The sequence below is a fragment of the Alligator mississippiensis genome, chromosome 5 (genome assembly GCF_030867095.1).
Source record: "Alligator mississippiensis isolate rAllMis1 chromosome 5, rAllMis1, whole genome shotgun sequence".
Classification (NCBI taxonomy): domain Eukaryota; kingdom Metazoa; phylum Chordata; order Crocodylia; family Alligatoridae; genus Alligator; species Alligator mississippiensis.
This window is the reverse complement of record NC_081828.1, coordinates 173,175,847-173,194,740: the sequence shown is the minus strand read 5'-3', so window position 1 is coordinate 173,194,740 and position 18,894 is coordinate 173,175,847. Positions and strand designations below refer to the sequence as shown.

The window sequence follows — 18,894 nt, the reverse complement described above, 5'->3', positions numbered from 1 at the left end:
GCAAAATACCGGGTTCTGGCTGGGGTGTAGTTGTGTTCCCTGTCAGGGTAAGACAGGCTGCTGGTGTCGCACTAGCCATGTGACCCAGCTTTGAAGGGTGTTTGCTGGAGTAGAACAGGATGACTAAACACACACCATAACTCCTGGAGGATGTTTTTTCCCCTTCCTGTTTTGTCCCTGATCCTGAATTCTGCCAAGACCAAGGGAGGTAAACAGCCAAAAGGGGCCAGCCCGAGTGCCCAGCCCTGACTGCTTGATGGGTGGACCCTGCCCCCGTGAAGCCTGTGGCAGAAGCGCCCCCTTCCCTGCACATTGCCCTTCGTGCCAACTACCAGCTGCTTCCCGCCTGCCCCGAGACGGGACCCGCACAGGTGCAGGGCTGGGGAACCGGGCCCGAAGGGAAGGAAGGGACCACCAGCCGTTCAGCAGGGAAACCGCAGGCTGGCAGCCGCGGCTCTGACCTCCCCGGGGCCGCTTCTCTCGTTTCTGGCAGAAGGGGAAGCCCTCGGGCCCGGGCCGGAGCGGCAGCGCGGGGCAGACCTCGGGGGCGCCCGCGCCTCTCTCCTCCCGCCCGCCCGCCCGCCTCGTGCTGCGGGCGCGGCGCAGATGCAGCCAGGCCCCGGGGCCGGCTCCGTCCCGCGCTGTAGATCCCCTCAGGTAGGGCCCGCGCCCAGGCCCCCGGGGGAGCGGGCGGCTGCCGATACGGGGGGTGTAAATCACGGAGCCCCACTCCCCGCCGCCTCCCGCTGCGGCAGCGCGGTCCGCGCCGGGGCCCTGGCGGTGGGGGCCACGGTTTGCAGCTGCAGCCGGCTCCCGCCCCCCTCGCTCCCCCCCCCCCCTCCCGGCGGCGGCGGAGGCAGCAGCAGCGCGAGCCACGGCTGAGCTGCGGCTGCGGCACCTGTCACGGCCGCCGGCTCCGCTCGGGGCGGGCGGGCTGCCGCGGGGCCCGGCCGGGCCATCGCCTCCCGCGCCGCCGCCGCCTGCAATGGCGCTGGGGAGCGGAGGCTGCGGCTGCGGCTGCGGGCGGCCGGGCGGGCGGCCGGGCGGGCAGTGGCGGCGCGCGGCTCGGGCGCGGGAGCAGCTGTGAGCGGCCACGCGGGTAAGGGGCCGGGGCCGGGACCGGGGTCTCGCCCCCCCAGCCGGGGCATGGTGCCGCTGCCTTGTCCCGGGCTCCGGCCGCAGGCAGCGTTTGCCCGCAGCGCGGGCCCCAGGGCGCTGAGGACGGCGCTGCCGCCCCCTGCCAGGCTCGCCCCGAAACACGGGCGCGGCGGAGGTGTGTTGGCTGGTCGCGGCCTGGCGGGGCGCCCCGGCCGCTGCGGCTCTTGCCCGGCCGGCGCCGCGGGTCCGAGGCGCGGAAGGAGCGGCGCGGGCTCAGGCGGTGCCGCCGGCTCAGCCCCCGGCCTGCGGCGCCCGCGCCCCTCGCAGGGGCGAGCTCCGCTTCCCGCTGCCCTTTGCCCAGCGCTGGCCGCGAGGGAATGCCGCCGGCACTCGCCTGCTCCCTGCCTTTCTCGCCCTGATTTTGAATGCCTCATCTGTGCCAGGGTGCAGAGCTGGGGGGGCCGGTGCCTGTGGCAAGCGTGGACTGCCAGCCCCGCGGCTTTGGAAGGGGCAGGTTAATACCTAGCATTGGGCAGCTGCTTGGTTTTCTGTGAGCCGACCAACTTTTTTTGAACTGGCCAATTGTGGCACGTTCCCTTCGGTGTTTGCCCCTCTTCACAGGCATGTGTAGTGCTTGGTAGTGAGGTTGCCTGAAGGCTGCTCCCTGCATTTGTCACACAATTTCTGTTTTTAAATAGACGCCTCCTTTCTTCGAACTGATTAGACTTGAAGAGTACTTATGCCCACCTTGATCCAATCCTCCTTTCTATTGCAGGTTAAGCCTACCTTTGTTTTTGGAAGTCCTTGGCCTTGCCACTTGTCTGGTGTTACAATTACTTGCATATGCTTAGACAGTGTCTGCCAGATCAGCTGCTGGATATGGCTCTGTAGCAGACAAGAGCCGCCTGAGAGGCAACCACTTGCTTCTCCACCAGAATTTCAGTAGTTATAGAAATTGGAGAGCAGCGTACATCAGTCGTTATGTACATTGGCTTTTCACTCCTGAAGTAAACATGATGAAAACAGAGTCTTCAGGGGAGCGATCAACCCTCCGAAGTGCCTCTCCTCACAGGAATGCTTACAGAACTGAGTTCCAGGCACTGAAAAGCACCTTCGACAAACCGAAATCAGATGGAGACCAAAAAACGAAAGATGAAGGAGAGGCCTCTCAGCAGAGCCGGGGCAGGAAATATGGCTCCAATGTCAACAGGATTAAAAACTTATTTATGCAGATGGGTATGGAGCCCAATGACAGCAGTGGAGTTGCCCCTAAAAGTAGGGGGAAAGGTGGACCCACATCTCCACAAAGAAGGATTAGACCCAAAGAATTTGTGGAGAAAACAGATGGTTCAATTGTAAAACTGGAGTCTTCGGTTTCAGAACGGATCAGTAGATTTGATACTATGCACGACGGTCCTTCCTATTCCAAATTTACTGAAACTCGAAAGATGTTTGAGCGAAATGCTCATGAAATGGGACATTCCAATCGCTACTCCCCAAAGAAAGAAAAGGGAGTTTCTAATGAACTCCCAGATGAGTTGTGCAGCTCAAAGTCTAATAGGGGCAGTACCGATTCATTGGACAGTCTTAGTTCACGGACAGAGGCTGTTTCTCCAACAGTGAGCCAGCTCAGTGCAGTGTTTGAAAACACCGACTCGCATAATGTAATCATTTTGGAAAAGTCAGAAAATAATGAAGAATACTCTGTAACTGGTCACTATCCACTAAACCTACCTTCTACTGTCACAAATCTATCCCCTACTGTTGGAAACCTTGAGGGATTCAGTCCCACAAAAGAAACTACTACTTGGTCATCACCGGCCAAACAAAGTACAAGTTCAGTAGTTGTTGAAAACTCTCAGCAAAACAGTACATCATCAACAATAAGAGAAGAATCTGTAAGCAGTTTGCCGCTTTCAAAGACTAATGAAGAAATAAAACAGAATAAGGAAACAAGTTCAGATTCTGTTGATAACCGTGCAGCAAATAAGCAAGAGTCAGTCGATACAATTGACGGTGAAAAGTCTGAAGAGCTCTGTACAAGGAATAAGGCAAAAACAGATTTGGCAATTTCTTTACAACCAAAAGAGCTTTCAGAAAGTGGGGAGAGTGCCCCTGATGGAGCTGAGGCTGTAGAATTGTCAAGAAGCTTAACAGCAGGTGATGATTTAGCAACAGGTGCATCTTCTGAGTCCCACTATGATGATGCAAGTGGAAAGGAAGTGCGGGAAGATTTGAATAACTTTCAAAGTTCACATGTATATATGCACTCTGACTATAATGTCTATAGGGTCCGATCGAGGTATAATTCTGACTGGGGAGAGACAGGAACAGAACAGGATGATCAGGATGACAGCGATGAAAATAACTATTATGAACCTGATATGGAATATGCGGAAATCAATGGATTGCCAGATGAAGATGAAATTCCAGCAAACAGAAGAATTCAGTTTAGCTGTGCTCCAATTAAGGTAAACTACACTCCTCCTATATATCTTTGATTCCTTTTAAAATTTTATTTTGTTCAGGGAAGGTTTTGACAGCTGCATCTGGTTTTGAAAAGATGGCTGAGGTCTTTTAGATGCATATTTTTGTTAGAGCTGGCAAGTGAGCATAATTTCAAATGACTTACAGAGAGCTGAGCTCTGATGACCTTGTCTCATTTCCTAGCCTGCTTTATGGTTGATTAAGCTAACAGAAATTGAGAATGAGATCCTGTGTTTTGAAGCTTTGGAACTGAAACGTGCATTCAGATTTATGTGACTACAAGCTATGATTACATGGTGATATGTAGACGATAGACATTTGGTGACCTTCATGCTTATTTCTGATCTGAAAAAAACATATGGACTCTTTGCATTCTGAACAACGATTCTTATTTTAAAGAACGTCTGTGAAGAATTAGAGCTACTGTAGTGAAACCGAAATGAAATATAATGTGTTGTTAAAGAGCAATTTGGACCCACTGTTATTACACCATTAATCTTATCTGTCTGAATTAATAATTTATATAGGCTAGGTTCTTCACACCAGTTAGTCTATCTACTTGCACAAGTGAAGTAGACATTAATACATGTACTTTAACTTACTTGCTTTGGCATATACTACAGGTAATTTTAAAGATGAATCTGTTTAAATATACTGTTTAAATATCAGTGAAGTAAAATAAATGTTTGAAGTAATGTCTTAGAACATGTACCACTTTGAGTGTTTCAAGTTCAGGGAAAATGTAGGTGGCAAGGTATGTCAGTATACTAGCATGTCACATTTTAGGAGTAGGTTAAGTTAAGCATAGGTTGGGAATGAACTGCATTTGATAATCTTAGTCGCCAGTGTACATTTATCATTGAAGTGTTTGGCATGCTTGAATTCCTCGGAGACAAATTCTAGGCTGGTGGAAGGATTTTACAGGCTGCTGACCTTACATATCTGGATTTATATGAATGAGCAGGATTCTATTTTGGCTCAGTTTTCATTGATACACTTGTTTTATCTATGCACTGCTAAGGGCTATCAGATTAGATTTTTACTGCTGCTTTTCACAGGTGTAAATGACTACACTAAGGAGGGAGTAGAGGCCAACTGGGTCAAATAAAATGAACAGATATAATTGAGGGTGTCATTAACTGGGGACAGAATTTGACCTTGCTGTTAGAATGCTGTTGAACTCCATTTGAAGACCATAGCATTAAGCAGATGGAATGGTTTTGTATTATGGTAATGATACACAGTGTAGTCAAAAAGAACACAGCTTGACTTTTTACATCATATGATCAACTCGCAAGTCTGTCAGCTAAAAAAAAAATCTTTTTATTTGTTTGAGCAAATTTTGAAGCTGAAATTGCTATCTGATAATAAGTACAGAATCCTACAGTGTTAGTCATTGTTAATTTAAATGTTGTCCCAAACTGGCACATGCAACAATGACCACTTGTGAAACTAAAAGAAATGTTTTTAAGAAATCTCCTGCAATAAATACCACTGTAGTGTCTGAAACTAGACATTGCAAAACAGCACATAATAGTGAAACTGACATTGTCTTTCTAAGTTGAATGGTGAGAAAATAAAGACAAACTTTTAAAAATTATGTCTCTTTTGATAACTGAAATCATAGATATAAGAGAACCTTCTTTACAGGGTATGTTTTAAATTGATATATATCTATGAAGTTTAACACTATTATGAAAGATATTTCTGAGTGAAAAAAGATGGATTTGACCCAGTGTATATAAGAGAGAATTTTATTCTTCATTTTCCCCAACATACTTTTTTATTGAAACAAAATATTAAATGCCAAAACCCCTAAGATTTGCTTGGCTAATATCATGTGTGTGTTTAAATGTTTGAGTAAAAATCTCAAGAGTATAATTTCAAGAGTTCAAACCTATGTGGGTTACTTACATAATATGGTTAATCCCTTTTATTGAAATGAAGGTGTGAGGGCATTTTACTGTGAAGACTTCTCAAAAACATTCTTTGCTGATGTTTTCTTCAATAGTTCTTGCAGACTAGACTCCTTCATTTTTTCCTGGACAGTCTACAGGTTTATAGAAATACTGTGTCTTAAGTCAATTTATCCTGAATCCAAAATAATTGCTTAAGGAAAAGTAACAAAGAGCCATCCGTGGTCTAGTCTGACAGATTAGTTTTTTATATCCTTAAAATGGTAGAATTTATTTCTTAATATTTCCCTTTCTTAATTTTAAAGATCTTTCTGGCAGTAGCACTATTATCACAGTATGTGAGCTAAGCTTTTTGGCCATGAACGAATGTCTCAAGCAGTTGAGCCAAAATAGTATGATATTATAGAAATGTGTTGTGTCTGGATTCATATGATGCATTTACCAAAGATGAAAGAGAAAGAGGAGTTGCTTTTTATGTAAAAGAGCTGTGTGATTGATCAGAGCTCCAGTATGAAACTGGAGATAGGCCTGTTGAAAGTCTCTGGGTTTGGGTCAGAAGGGAGAGCACCAAGGGTGACGTCATGGTGCATGTCTGCTAGAGACCACCAGACCAGGAGAATGAAGTATATGACACTTTCTTCAAACAGCTGGTGGAAATTTCTGGATTGCAGGCCCTGGCTATCACAGGGGCCTTCAATTACCTTGACATCTGCTGGACGGGCAATACAGCAGTGCGCAGACAATCCAGGAAGTTTTTGGAGAGTGTTGGGGTGACAATTTCCTGGTGCAAGTGTTAGAGGGGCCAGCTAGGGACCATGCCCTTGACCAGCTGCTCAAAAACAGGGAATAATTGGTGGTGAAATGTAGTAGTGGATGGCAACTTGGGCAGCTGTGATCACGAGATGATTGAATTCAGGATCCTGAGGAAAGGACGGAAGAAGAGCAGCAGAGTATGGACCCTGGAATTCAGAAAAGCAGATTTCTATAGTGTCCCATTTTGAGCCCCCACTAGAGAAAGGATGTTGACATATTGGGGAGAATACAGTGAAGGGCAATGGAAATGGTTAGGGGACTAGGGCATGTGACTTCTGAGAAGATGCTGAGGGAACTGGGCTTGCTTGTTCTGGAGAAGAGAAGACTGAGAGGGGATTTAATAGCAGCCTTCCACCACCTGAAGGGTGGTTCCAAAGAGGATGGACTCAGGATGCAGTTAGGTTAGATATTAGGAAGAACTTTATCACTAGGAGGGTAGCAAAGCACTGGAACAGGTTACCCAGAGAGGTGGTGGAATCTTCATCTTTGGAGGGTTTGGGGTTTTTTTGAGACCCTGCTAGACAAAGCCTTGGGTGAGATGATATCATTGGGGATGGTCCTGCTTTGGGCAGGGGGTTGGACTAGATGATCTCTTGAGGTGCCTTTCAGCCCTAATTTTCTAGGATTCTATGAAAGGAAGAATTTGTTTGGTTTTTATTTTTATTTCATAGTAATATGTAATAAGAATTGAACATAACTATATAACTGCCCATCAGGAGAAAATAATCCTTGAAAGTCATGTGTAATTGATAAAGAAGATATTTAAACAGTTTATTTAATCTTTGGCTTTTCTTATCTTTAAATTTCATCTCTGTTTAGTTACTTCTGTGATCTCTTGTACTTTGCTTCTGGTAATGGTCTGTACCACATAAGGAGAGAGGAGTACTTGAGAAAGTAGAGTGTGTTGTCAGTGATACAAAATTTCTACTCTGTTAGAGTTGTTGAGGGAAACATTTGGTTTGCCTGTCAAAGAATAAGGTCTGTACCATTGAATTTAGAGGCAAACTCTTCATATTTCAAGGGGAACAGAATTAGCCTCTTTGTCCTTCAAAAACTTTATTTAGCATGAAAGCTGTAATATTGGAATAATCTTATGACCAATGCTGCTTGCAGTAAAACATTGTCTGACAAGCTTCTTTTATTCAAAGGATCAAGGAACGTTCTTCCCTGATGCATCCCTGAGCATTCCTCATTGCCAAGTAGATCCTAGAAAACTTGTTAGTGTGTATAGGGAGGAAACCTACAATGGAGGAGGGTACATATGTATAATTGTTTCAATTTTCTCTGCAAAAAACCTCTGCAGCCCATTATTCATGTGAAAAAAGGAAATGAGACTGTGCAGAGGATTTGTTTAAGAGGAAGAACTGCAGCTAGGGTTGTGCAAAATTAAATGCTGCTTGATTGGCCTTCCTCTCTTCCTCGTGCATGCTTGGTGCTTTTGATCTTTGAGGAAACTACAGTGGCAGCAGGTTACAGGAAACTACAGTGGCTGTGTTACTTATAGCTGGTGAGGGGGGACTCAAGATACTGTTGAAGACTGTGGATCCCTGGAAACTTGTGATTCTTGTTCTCTGGTGTTCCTCCTCAGGTCTCTCTAAACTTCATTCTCCTGCCTGTCTTACAGACTAGTAAGGGAGACTACACAAGCTCAGGAGGGCAGCTCCGATCCAACAATGCATTTTTTACAAGTTGGACAGGAAGCACTTTCCACTTCTCATCTCACAGGACTAAATGTTGAAAAACTTGAGTTTCATATTGTGTCAGTACTTTGTCTTGTGAAGTTGGGTAGGTCACGTCATCTCCCTGTGTGTTAGCTTACCCATCTGTAAATTGGGGATGGTACTCTTCTAGCAGTTTGTGTAATGTCAATTTAAATATTGTTCTGCTTCGTGCATTTTTGTGTCGGAGGCATATAACCTTGTTCTGTGTCCAATTGTGTGACTCCATTCCAGAGGCATCACTTGGGTGCTTCAGTGCCCTGGGCTGCAGCTGTGCACGGGGCAGTGTTAGTGGTTGCAAGGTAGGCCACTTCGGGCAGTGCAACTGCTGTTATTTTTGGTTTCCCCTCCCCATCCCCCAGATCACGGGGCTGATGTCCTGGTTACCCTCCACCTCTTCCTTATGCTGCTGCTTAATTCTTGCTGAAAGTCTCTTGTAACCTTTCCTGATGCTTCAACCCCTGCATAACAGATTTGAGGGACACTTTCTAGGAAAATATTGTGGAGTGCCCCAGACTTTTGAAAGCTAACCTCTCAGAAAAATAAGTTCAGTTACACATCATGATCCTGCATCATTTTGTCCTCTCCCAAATTACTTGTCTCTCTGCATAAATAGTATTGAACTTCACAGTATGATTGTACTTGTTTTCCTTTACTACATGTGATGAATAGTGACATAGTTTAAAGTGTTGACATTTAAAATACAGTATTGACATTGAATTGGAATTAGCTGTCATTGAAATGAATGAGCAGTTCATGCCTCAGAACTGTTGTTTCAGGGTCTCGGCACAGTCAGATAGACATAACTCAGTTGGTTAATTGGGACACTTTCAAGGTTTTGGCAACTATAGATGCATTTATTTTAAATGAAGGATGGGACTCAGGATAGCAATTAAGAGGACTGTCTTCCCACAGAAGAAGACTTTTTATCCCTTCGGTGTAGTGGTAGATGTGCTTTGCTTGGTGGGAAATGTTGACATATAGGAATTAAGTTGTATATATAAAAGTCTTACCAACTGCAGTAATGAAAAAGGGTAAATTCTGCTTGTCTTCAAAGAATAAAACCCAACAAAGTTCTCCTTGTATTCAAGGAACAATACATACAGTGTGGGTGGCTAAAGGGTTAGTTCTGCAGTCACATGCAAGGTTATGCTAGTAGTTTTTCTGGCCCATACAGTGTGATGCATGCTGTGTCCCAGCGATGCAAACCCACATGGCCATAGGAAGAATGTTTTCCTGTGAAAACCAAAGGGACAGGACCTGTGCTGTGCTTTGGCCTTCCCCTCAGTATGGTGTCCAGCATTGCTGTTACCTTTCCAAAATATCAGGTTATGCACAGCTGCCCAAAGTGTACAGGCTTTTTAGACAAGGCTTGACAGATATACCCAAAAACCAGCTGGTGAAGTTGCCAAGCAGAAATACGTTAGTGACTGAAGCCATAGCTCCTCCTGTACCACATGCAGTTTAGTCACTTTAGAAGTCCCTCTCAACCACCAGGTCCAAAAAATTAGGATTTTTAAAATTAGGTTTTTTTTAGGCTTAACCCAGTATAAATGCTTCTATATAAAATAGGTCAATTAAAGCAACACTCCAAAGAAATCCCTTGAGCCTTTTCCCATAGTCCTCTGACGTGTCCAGAGAATCCACTGATAACCCTGCTTTAAAAGGCATCCAAGCTGCCCTATGCTTTATAATGATAGCTGGGTTTCCTGGATCATCTTAACACAACTGGCAGCCAAGCCCAAACCTCCCCAGAATACTTATACTTTTGGGGACTGGTGGGTGGGGGCGGTGCTTTAATTAGAGCGGCTCTGTGGTGGTGGGGGTGCTTGAATTAAAGTTTGCTCGATGATCTTTAGTTCAAGCACCCCCACTGCCATTTTTAAGCACGAGGACGCTGATGCATGAGATGCAGGAGGCTACTGGAGTGCAGCAATTGCTACATAGTAGTAGAATAGTCTTTGTGCATACTGGGAAAACTATTACAGCTTCAGTGATGCTCATTTCACATACGAAAGGTTATCTGTGTTACAGCAGAGGCCAGAGGAGGGGTAGTTATTTTCAGAAGGAGAAGTGAAATTATGCAGAAAGCAACAAGGAGTAACTCTTTCTCCCCACTCGTCATAGGTATATGCATTTGTCAAACCCTGCTTTTGACCATTAAACCCACCGTTAGAGCCCTTGTCTCTTCATCTGCTTCCATTTCTGTTTTTCCTCTTGTTTTCTACTTCTGATTTGCCTTTTTTTCCCTTTTGCTTTGTTCTTGGTTGTTTTTGTTTACTTTTTATTCTTCAACATCACTCCTTCCTAATTTAAAAATAATTATCCATGCTATTGCAATACATGGACAGAGTAGGAGAGCCAGGAATCATAGTATGTGATAAGGCCTGGTAGGAGGAAAGAGGACTCGTGTCTCGAGCATCATAGGCCTACTCGGGGAACCCTAGAATGGAGTTCCAAGCTTCCAATAAAGCATATGTTTCTGTGAAATTGTTTTTTGCTGTTCTGTTGAGTTTCCATAGTGTGTTTTGGGAAGTGTATCTGGAAAGATATTTCAAGGGGCTCCTCCATTTTCCAAACGTTTCTGTAGTAAGGGAGGATGTGGACACTAGGGGCGTTTATAGACTTGCTCGGTGGGAGGGGGGTGCTTTTAACTAGAATGGCTCTGAAATCCTCTCTGATTAAAGTACCCTAAGTGTCATGTGTATCAGCATCCCCATGCTGAAAAATGGCGGCATGGGGTTGGTGATACATGCTCCTGATGCTGTTTTTCAGTGCGGGGATGCTGATACACATGACGCCGGAGTCTGCTGGTGTGTGGTAATTACCGTGTTCCAGCAGACTTGATTAATTGAGTCTGCTCTGACATGCTGTAAATACAGTGCATCGGAGCACCTTTTTGCACATGTATAGGCACCTTAATGTTCTCATTTCAGACTCTCCCCACTCATTCCTTGCTCCCGGCCAAATTAATGAATTATATACTTCAGAGCACACATGTTTTGCAAATGTATGTGCCCTGATCAAATCATAGTTTCCTCAAGAGATCTAATTTACAAGATTTTTAAAGTAAGCCTTTAAAGAGATTTTACAAGAAGTATTGTGATTGTAGTACAGCATACAGAAATATAAATGACAATTTGATGCAACATCACTCTTCAGGATTCTTATATATAAAATAAATACATTTCTCAAAAGAAAAAAAGTTACCACCATGTACTTTATTTAAAGATTGGTTCAAGGAATATATTTTGCATGTAGATATTTCTGCTATTAATGGACATTACAACTGTATTTTTTTATTCTTTGTTTACATCACTAAAACATATTCTGGAATACATATGAAGGTGGAGAAAGAATTTGTAGGACTATCTGATGTTATAGTTGCTTTAGAAATCTTTGGTTTGTAAAATGTTTTGAAATGTATTTTATCTTGATGCTTACTAGATAAAAGAGTAACAATATCCACAAGTTGTGTGTGGCTGAAGAAAATGTTTAGTTGTCTGCTCCTTTGTTTTAGTATTGTTTAGTTTTTTTGTTTTATTTGTTTTGTAAAAGGTGGATGAAACCATTGGTGCTAGACACAAATTAAGGCTGCCTGGCTCCAGACAATTTACAGTTAAGGCCTTGGTCCTGCCTACATTTAATCGTGTTTTTCTGAATTCACTGAAGTCATTCCCATGCTTGTTTTTGCACAAGTGTCTTAAAGAAAACCATAGAAGACAGGATTCACTAAGAGGTCCGGAAGATGGGCAGGTATTAAATGGACACAGTAGAACCTCTCTAATCTATTTGTTGCTGAGCCACAAAGTTTGCAGTCCTTACAGAAAAGTGATGGTGTAAAATATTCATTTTCTGAAGTCAGTGGCAGTATCTGCATCCTAGAACAGGAAAAATGTGACACATGAAAGTGCAAGTCCTATAACAAAATGCCTAATAGGTTATCCACACTGCAGTGCTCTTGAGTAATGGGACAGCAGCAAAGATGATACCTGTATTTAAAAAATAGGAAAAAAAAATCCTCCATGGAACAGCACAACCATTACTGTGACCTCAGTAGTATGCAAAGCTTTGCAACAAATTTTAAAGGAAAGAGTAATTAAAGATATAGAAAAAAATGGAAAATGGACTGAAATGCATTGTGAATTTACCAAATGTGGACCATGTCAAACTAGCCAGTTATTTGTCTGATAAGATAATACATTTATAAGGCAAGTAAAAATAAGATCTAATTAATCTTGGTATCAAAAAAGCATTTGTTGTGATGCCAGATGGAGAAAATTGATATAGAAGATGGGTAATGAACTAGCTTAAGTAGAGGCAACAAAACAATGTGTTGTGCTGAAAGAACTATTGAGCCAGAGGGAAGATCCTTGTGAAATTTTTCAAAGATAAATCTTGGCACTGGTCTTATTTAATGGCTTTGGCACAGAATTTAGAAGTGTGCTAAGGAAATTTGCTAATGACAAAATAGTAGTCAATAGAAAGAAGGATTGGAATATTATATAAAAAGGATTAGTTGACCTTGAGGACTGTAGACCTAGAAGTGGGAGAAACGTGTTACACCCCAAAGCTATGCACATAAGGACAGATGACAATAAATGTTGTTCATCAGTTTGAGGTGACTGATGGGGGAGAAAAACCTTGGATGTATCAGTCAATCACAAGATGCCTCTGAGCTATCAGTGGGTTGTGAACATGAAAAAAAATCAGATTGGGTATTTCCAGTAAAGGTACGGAAGTATTTATGGCACAAGAAAAATGGGTATAAACTGGCCACATATAAATTTACGCCGGATATTAGAAGAAAGTCTATAACCATCAGGGAGAGGAATGAGCTTCTGAAAAAAGCTTCCCAGTAAGAATGGGGGACAAAAATCAAACTATATAAGATGATGCTTGAATAGGACTGGAAGACATGTTTGCCTGTGATAGTGAGGGGTCTTAACTCAAGATACAGACAGAAGAGCAGCTCGTGTGAAGCACCATGCGTTACAATGATCCCTCGGATCCAACAGACATTTGCTGTTGAGTTCCAGGTGTTGGGGAATCGAGTTGGTGTTTAGAGCAGCTGTGAGCCTACAGCCACTCTCCCTTAGTAACACCCCTCCTCCCTCCCAGCCCCATTGTTGTTTTCAGAATAGGAGGGGAGAAAGGGAGTGATGGGAGCTCACTCTGGGGGTTGCCCAGCTGGCACTGGAAAGTAGGGCAGGTGGATTGGAGCCCACCTGTCCCTTCCCCTGCTGAGAGGGGGCCTGGTGACAGCGCCCCACCGCTGCCAGGCACTGCCAACAGCTGGGAGGGAGGGAGTTGAGTGTGGAGGCAGGAGGACGTGGGCCAGGCGCACCCGGAACACAGAGGTGAGAGGGAGCAGCATTGTTTGTTGGTGCCAGAGGGGGTGGGGATGACAGATGGCTGCATTAGTTAGTGTCTCTTCCTCTTACCTCCCGCTCTTGCTCCTCCTGCTGCTGCGTCCATATCTGACCCAGGAGGAGCCCTGCAGTCCAGATCTGGCCTGGGGGTGCGAGTGAGTTTGACACTCCTGTCATAGATGCTTCCAGGTTAAAACCTGGAATTTATTAACTTAAATGGAGAAAATTGTTTCACCTTCCCCTTTTATTAGAGCTATTTATTCCACCTAATCAAATCAATTTGAGGGACTGTTCAGCTCATTTAATTTTTTTTTCCATTCATATTTTGGTTCTTAGCAGAAACCTGATATATTGTTATTGCAGCATATATAGCAAGTTCCTTTGTGTTAAAGCATATCAATACTTATTTCATAGTCTCCTCTTTGTTGTCATTTACCTCCATGTCTGTTGTATCCAGCAAATAATATCGTGTTGTATAAGTTTATGTTGCATGTCCAAATGGGATTTTATTAATATTTAGATTAGATTACTTATGCTTCTGTGCCCGCCTGGACTTGAGAATGTGCTCGCGTGCTGCCTTGGAATGTGTGCTGGGTGTTGGCCGCTGCGTGGGTTCCAGCGACCTCTGAATGAGCTCACGGTCACCCCGGGGAAAGCCTAGTCATCTGCCATGACTTTGATGATATCTCCAGTGGTGGGCTTGCCTTCAGTGGGCTCCCTCAGATTGGCTGCAACCCTTAGAGGGTATCCATGAGGCTCCACCTCCCCTACACCCCAACCAAGTGCCAGCCTCTAGGATAGCCCCTTGGTGTCAACACGGCTTGTCCTCTGATATTGTCTCTTCCCACTTCTCTTGTGGGGAGGGAGACAATGGGTGTGTCACCTATGCCCCTGCGCTTACCTCAGGGCTTCTCGGGACTGGTCCCCGTCAAAAAGGAAAAAGAAAAAAACAACAAAAAGATTTCAATAGCAGTCCAGGGTAGGGTCCTGACCAGTCTCCCACTCAAGGATATGTTGTTTTACAGTCCTTGTCATCCCCTAATGTCATCCAAGGTCCTCTCCTCTGCCGAGAACCCCTCCTGATGCTCTGGCACCCTGTCCCATTCTGTACGCCGGCATTGCACATGCCTGGCACGTGAAGCACCCTCACTGTGTGCCTCCTGTGGTGCTTCCCTGTTGCATCCCCCGGTGCCGGCTTTTATCTTGTCCAGGCGGCGTCCGGGGATGATGTCACCTGCCTGTGCTGGCTCAAGCCGGAAATAAGCGCAGCTCACAAACTGTGCAGCTGTTTTGTGCCAGCACGGCTCGTCCGCCTCCTCTCCTCCTGTAACAGGAAAGTTTACCCCGGTTTCAGGGCTTTTTGTGCAGGGGCAGGCTGTCCCTGTCCTGAGTCCCACCATGGGAGGGGTCCCCCATTTTCTAGTGACTGTCCCCCTTGGGCAGTTTCAAATACCTATTTACTTGTCATGTTGACTATCTTTGGAAAGTGCTTCTTATGTTACTCACTGAAATTTAATTGAATCTATATGTTTTGAATGGCTGTAGTTGAACTGGAAAGAAGTGTTTAACAAAGCTGTAGCCTCACTCTTAAAGTTCTTGTCCATCCCCCATGAACATCACAACATTATACGGGAAAGCAGATTTAGCATCATCTTGCCGTATTTAATAAATACTCTTCATCTTTAACAAAAAGGCGAATGATAGATTACCATTGGTAATTGACTTGAGGATACAATCTCAAAAGATTCCTTTACATGTTGTAACAAGGTTTATAAATAGACTGTTTTTTTAGTTTTTAAAGGACAGGTATGGTAGGAAAAATGTTGAAATGAGATATTTTTATGAAAAGGGTGCTACTGATAGTTAGGAGACAAATTGAGAAAGTTTAGCTTAAAAGTTTTAGATCAAGATTTTCTGTAGGACTGTGTCACGGCAGGGTCCTTCAGGAGGGCCGTGATCTCCTTACGGCCCCCTCACCGTGCCAAGTCGGCCCAAGGGCACCCTCAAATTCTCTCCTGCCACGTCTTTGATGGTTAGATAAAGTTGGGAGGCTGCCTTACGACTCCCTGGGCACGGTTAGCTGGGACCTCTGTCCCCGTGTGTTCCCAGACCCCCTGGGGGTCTCCCGGTATGATGGGTGCTCCCCAGGCACCCTAGCCTTATGGGCTACACGTGGCTCCTACCAACCCCTAATACCACGCCCCAAGCCTCGCTGATGGGATAGACGCTAGTATGTCTCTCTATATGTACACGGCCCGTCTCTCGGGCCTCCTCTATGTACTCTTGCCCCGCTCTCTGGGGCCTCCTCTTCTGGGCTGCCCTCTCTTGGGCACTCCGAGCCCACTTGGGGCCTCCCTGTAACGTTGCCCCTCTCTGGGGCCTTCTCTGTAGTGTCGCCCCCTGTCTGGGGCCTTTGCAATAGTGCCCCCTCCTGGGGCTTTCCCTGTAATGTCGCCCGTACTCGGGCTTCTCAAAATACAGCCCCCCCATCTGGGGCTCTCCGCACCCACTCTGGGGACTTCTCGGCAACGCCCCCTGACTCTCGGGCCCACCGCGCTGCTACCCCCTTCTCCCAGGGCTCACCGCACCACTACCCCCTCTCACCGGGGGCCACCGCAGCACTCCACCCTGCTCCGGGGTTTTCCTCAGCACTAGCCCTGTTTCAGAGGCTCACCATGCCCGCACTGGGCTTCCTAATAATATGGCCCCCTCTCTGGGGCTCGTCGTGTCCGCGCTGGGGCTTCTCAAAGCTGCCCTTCTCTGGGGCTGGGTTCTACGTACCCCACAAGTTGCGCCCTCACTGGCACCGGGGTTCCCATACCACTGGGGTTCCCCCTTGAGAACACTGCACCCTCACTGGCGCTGCGCCCTCACTGGTGCCAGGGTTCCCATACCACTGGGGTTCCCCCCTTTATGAGGATACTGCACCCTGACTGGCGCTAGGGCCCCCACACCACCGTGGGGCCCTTTATGAGGCCTCCTCCAACCCCTATAGCCTCACCCAAACCACCAGTGTAATATCAGAAGCAAACATAAACTCGAGCCTCCTGGCTATAACTCAACTCAAAGCCGTCTGGCTAAACCATGGTGCTCAAACCTCTCAGAGCTGCCATCCTTCACTCAGCTAGAGCGGTTCTTGCAATGCTCGCATTCTAGCTCCAGGAGCTCCTGCCTCCCCGGCCGCTGGCAGAGAACTGCCAGCCTGGCCTCAGCCCTGGGCTTTATGAGGGCCAGGCCCTGCCCCCTTCTGGCCAGCTGACTCACATTAGTTGCCCCCGCAACCCGCAGCTGTGCTTGTTATGTTCTGCCAGGGCGCTCTCTCCCTGTCAGTTTCCACGCTCTAGGAGCAGAGCACCGAGGTGCCCTGAGACAGACTGGAAGACATTGCCTCTTCTTTGCGCACTTTGCTTTTCTGAGATGGCAGTTGGTTGCATTTAAGTCAGGCAGAAAAGTTAGCTAAAAAAATCCTGTATTAATTATAGTGGGTTTCTCCCAAGTGTATGAAGTGTGAAAAAACGGTATTGCTAAACTGAACAACTGGTCTTTTCTTCATACTAAAACAGAAACCATAAGGCTTCTCCACCTCAAAAGCTGTAAACCTTATATTAATAAAAGTTATAATTTAGAGACACTCCCTTACTTAGGAAACTATAAGGGTTGGGAATTGGGAGATGGTCCCTCAGGGTAGTTAGAAAGAGACCAGGGGTCTGCAGAGGTTGCCTGCTGCTCCACAGTAAAGTTAATTGTTTAGTTCTCATTCACCATGCCTGTATTTTTTCGAATTCAGTGGTTACTACAACCCTGAAATGACTGTCTTCTTCAACCATTTTGAATATAAATGTCTTTATATGCAATATATTGAGCTTTGATCAGTAATATCTGATCAATACTGGAAAAATGGCCTATTGATGATGGTGGATGTCAGTAAAAGGCTCAGTTCAATGGAGTAAAACTACAGCTAAAATGCTGCTTTAATATTTTTCTGATGCAAGATGTATATCTAATAAAATATTAAATTTCACCCTTGGGCTAGGGATAGCAATTGCACATAAACCAGTATAAGCAATTGGAGGCTGGTTCAAATCTGTAACACAACAGAAGTTCAGTGCATGTAAGCTGCTTTCAAAATGGCCAAAAACGGTTTAAGATAAACCTGGATCAGACTTAATTGATTTAGGTTAAATCAGTTTATTGAACTTCTGTCCCAGATCCCTTCAAGGTTCAAGTTAATTCACAGTCCCCCAGCACGCTAGGGTACTGTGCACCTCCCCTGCAAACCCCCTCCCCCCACAAGGTTGGTGGGCTAGTCCTGACCCAAAATGTCTGCTGCAGCTGAGCTGGGAGCTGTGCTCTAGCACAACTCCGGCTTTTGGTCTGGACCACTGCAGGCATGTGGCTGCATTTTATTCATTTATGATTCAGGTGTGTTCATTTACTTATCAGTTCAGTCTATACAGTTTAAAACTAACCTGTGAAGATTGATCGATTCAGCCTTGGGCTTTTTGACTTTCTCTACTTAACCTACCTGTACAGTTGGGATGATGCGAGTTTCCCACATTAACGTGTAATCATCTACAATCCGGAACAAAGATAGATCTAATTTTAAAGCTTCTGGCTATTAATAGGCTTCCTGTTTTGGAAATCTAGACAAACTGGTATTTCATGTTGTTAATATTATGAAAATAGCTATCTGAAAGAGGTGTTTGAAGTTTTTTTGTATGTGTTAAGTTTGTACTACAGCATAGGAATTTGACCTGAGCTTATAAACAACATTTCAGCAATGTGAAAATAGAATGTTCAAGGTCCCCCTATCTAAAGTAAAAATTGTCCATGAAATATGAGTAACCAATTGAGAGATGCAATTTAAAACGATTTATGAATTTGTTGGTTCCCCAAATCCATTTATTATGGAGGCAAAAGGCTTGTATCTTTTAAATCAAGGTAAGGAAGGCCTAAACCTATTCTATCATTTGACTTTCCTCTTTAGCAGCCGTAACTCTTATTTTAATATTAGAAACTTTTTTGAGGCTGCATACTAAAAGGCCCAAATTAAATTCTGTTTAAATACATTCACATTATACAGCTTCGCTGCAATGTTAAAATCATTTACTTTACTAAATGTGACCAATTATTAATATTTTTTTTAAATCAATTTACTTATTTATTGATTTAGGGTAAAAATGGGTCTGGTAAAAGATGTAAGTTTGATGTATGCTCATGGTTTCTTTTATTTTTTGGGGGGTGAGGTGGGGGAGGAAAATTGTTGGTGTTGCTTTTTTAATCCTGAGGAGCTCCTATTGTTAATCTGTACGATTGAAGCCCTTGTATCACATTTACTAATTTAGGAAAGCTGGGTTGAACCTCAAGCATTGTATGAAAAAAATCACTCTGGATCTGGTCAGAGGTCAGTGGCAGAGCCACATGGGGCATTTCTTTTGCTGTTCTTTGATAGATGTTTCCGCCCTGCTGATCTTTGGAGCAGATCAGGCT

General features: G+C 44.9%; 1 protein-coding gene across 11 annotated transcripts in view; it reads left to right on the top strand.

Moving 5' to 3' along the window:
- The first annotated feature begins 267 nt into the window (after positions 1-267).
- PPP1R9A (protein phosphatase 1 regulatory subunit 9A) overlaps positions 268-18,894 on the top strand; it is a 256,192-nt gene continuing 237,565 nt past the window's right edge. For 3 of the 11 annotated variants that reach the window (XM_059728989.1, XM_059728983.1, XM_059728982.1), the window contains exons 1-2: positions 924-1,099; positions 1,874-3,569. In XM_059728989.1, the coding sequence (XP_059584972.1) occupies positions 2,112-3,569 (1,458 nt within the window). In that variant the 5' untranslated portion in view covers positions 924-1,099; positions 1,874-2,111. Of the gene's footprint in view, positions 372-566; positions 658-922; positions 1,100-1,873; positions 3,570-18,894 lie in introns of those variants that run through there. The other 8 variants (XM_059728985.1, XM_059728984.1, XM_059728987.1 and 5 more) reach the window with 6 other exon arrangements.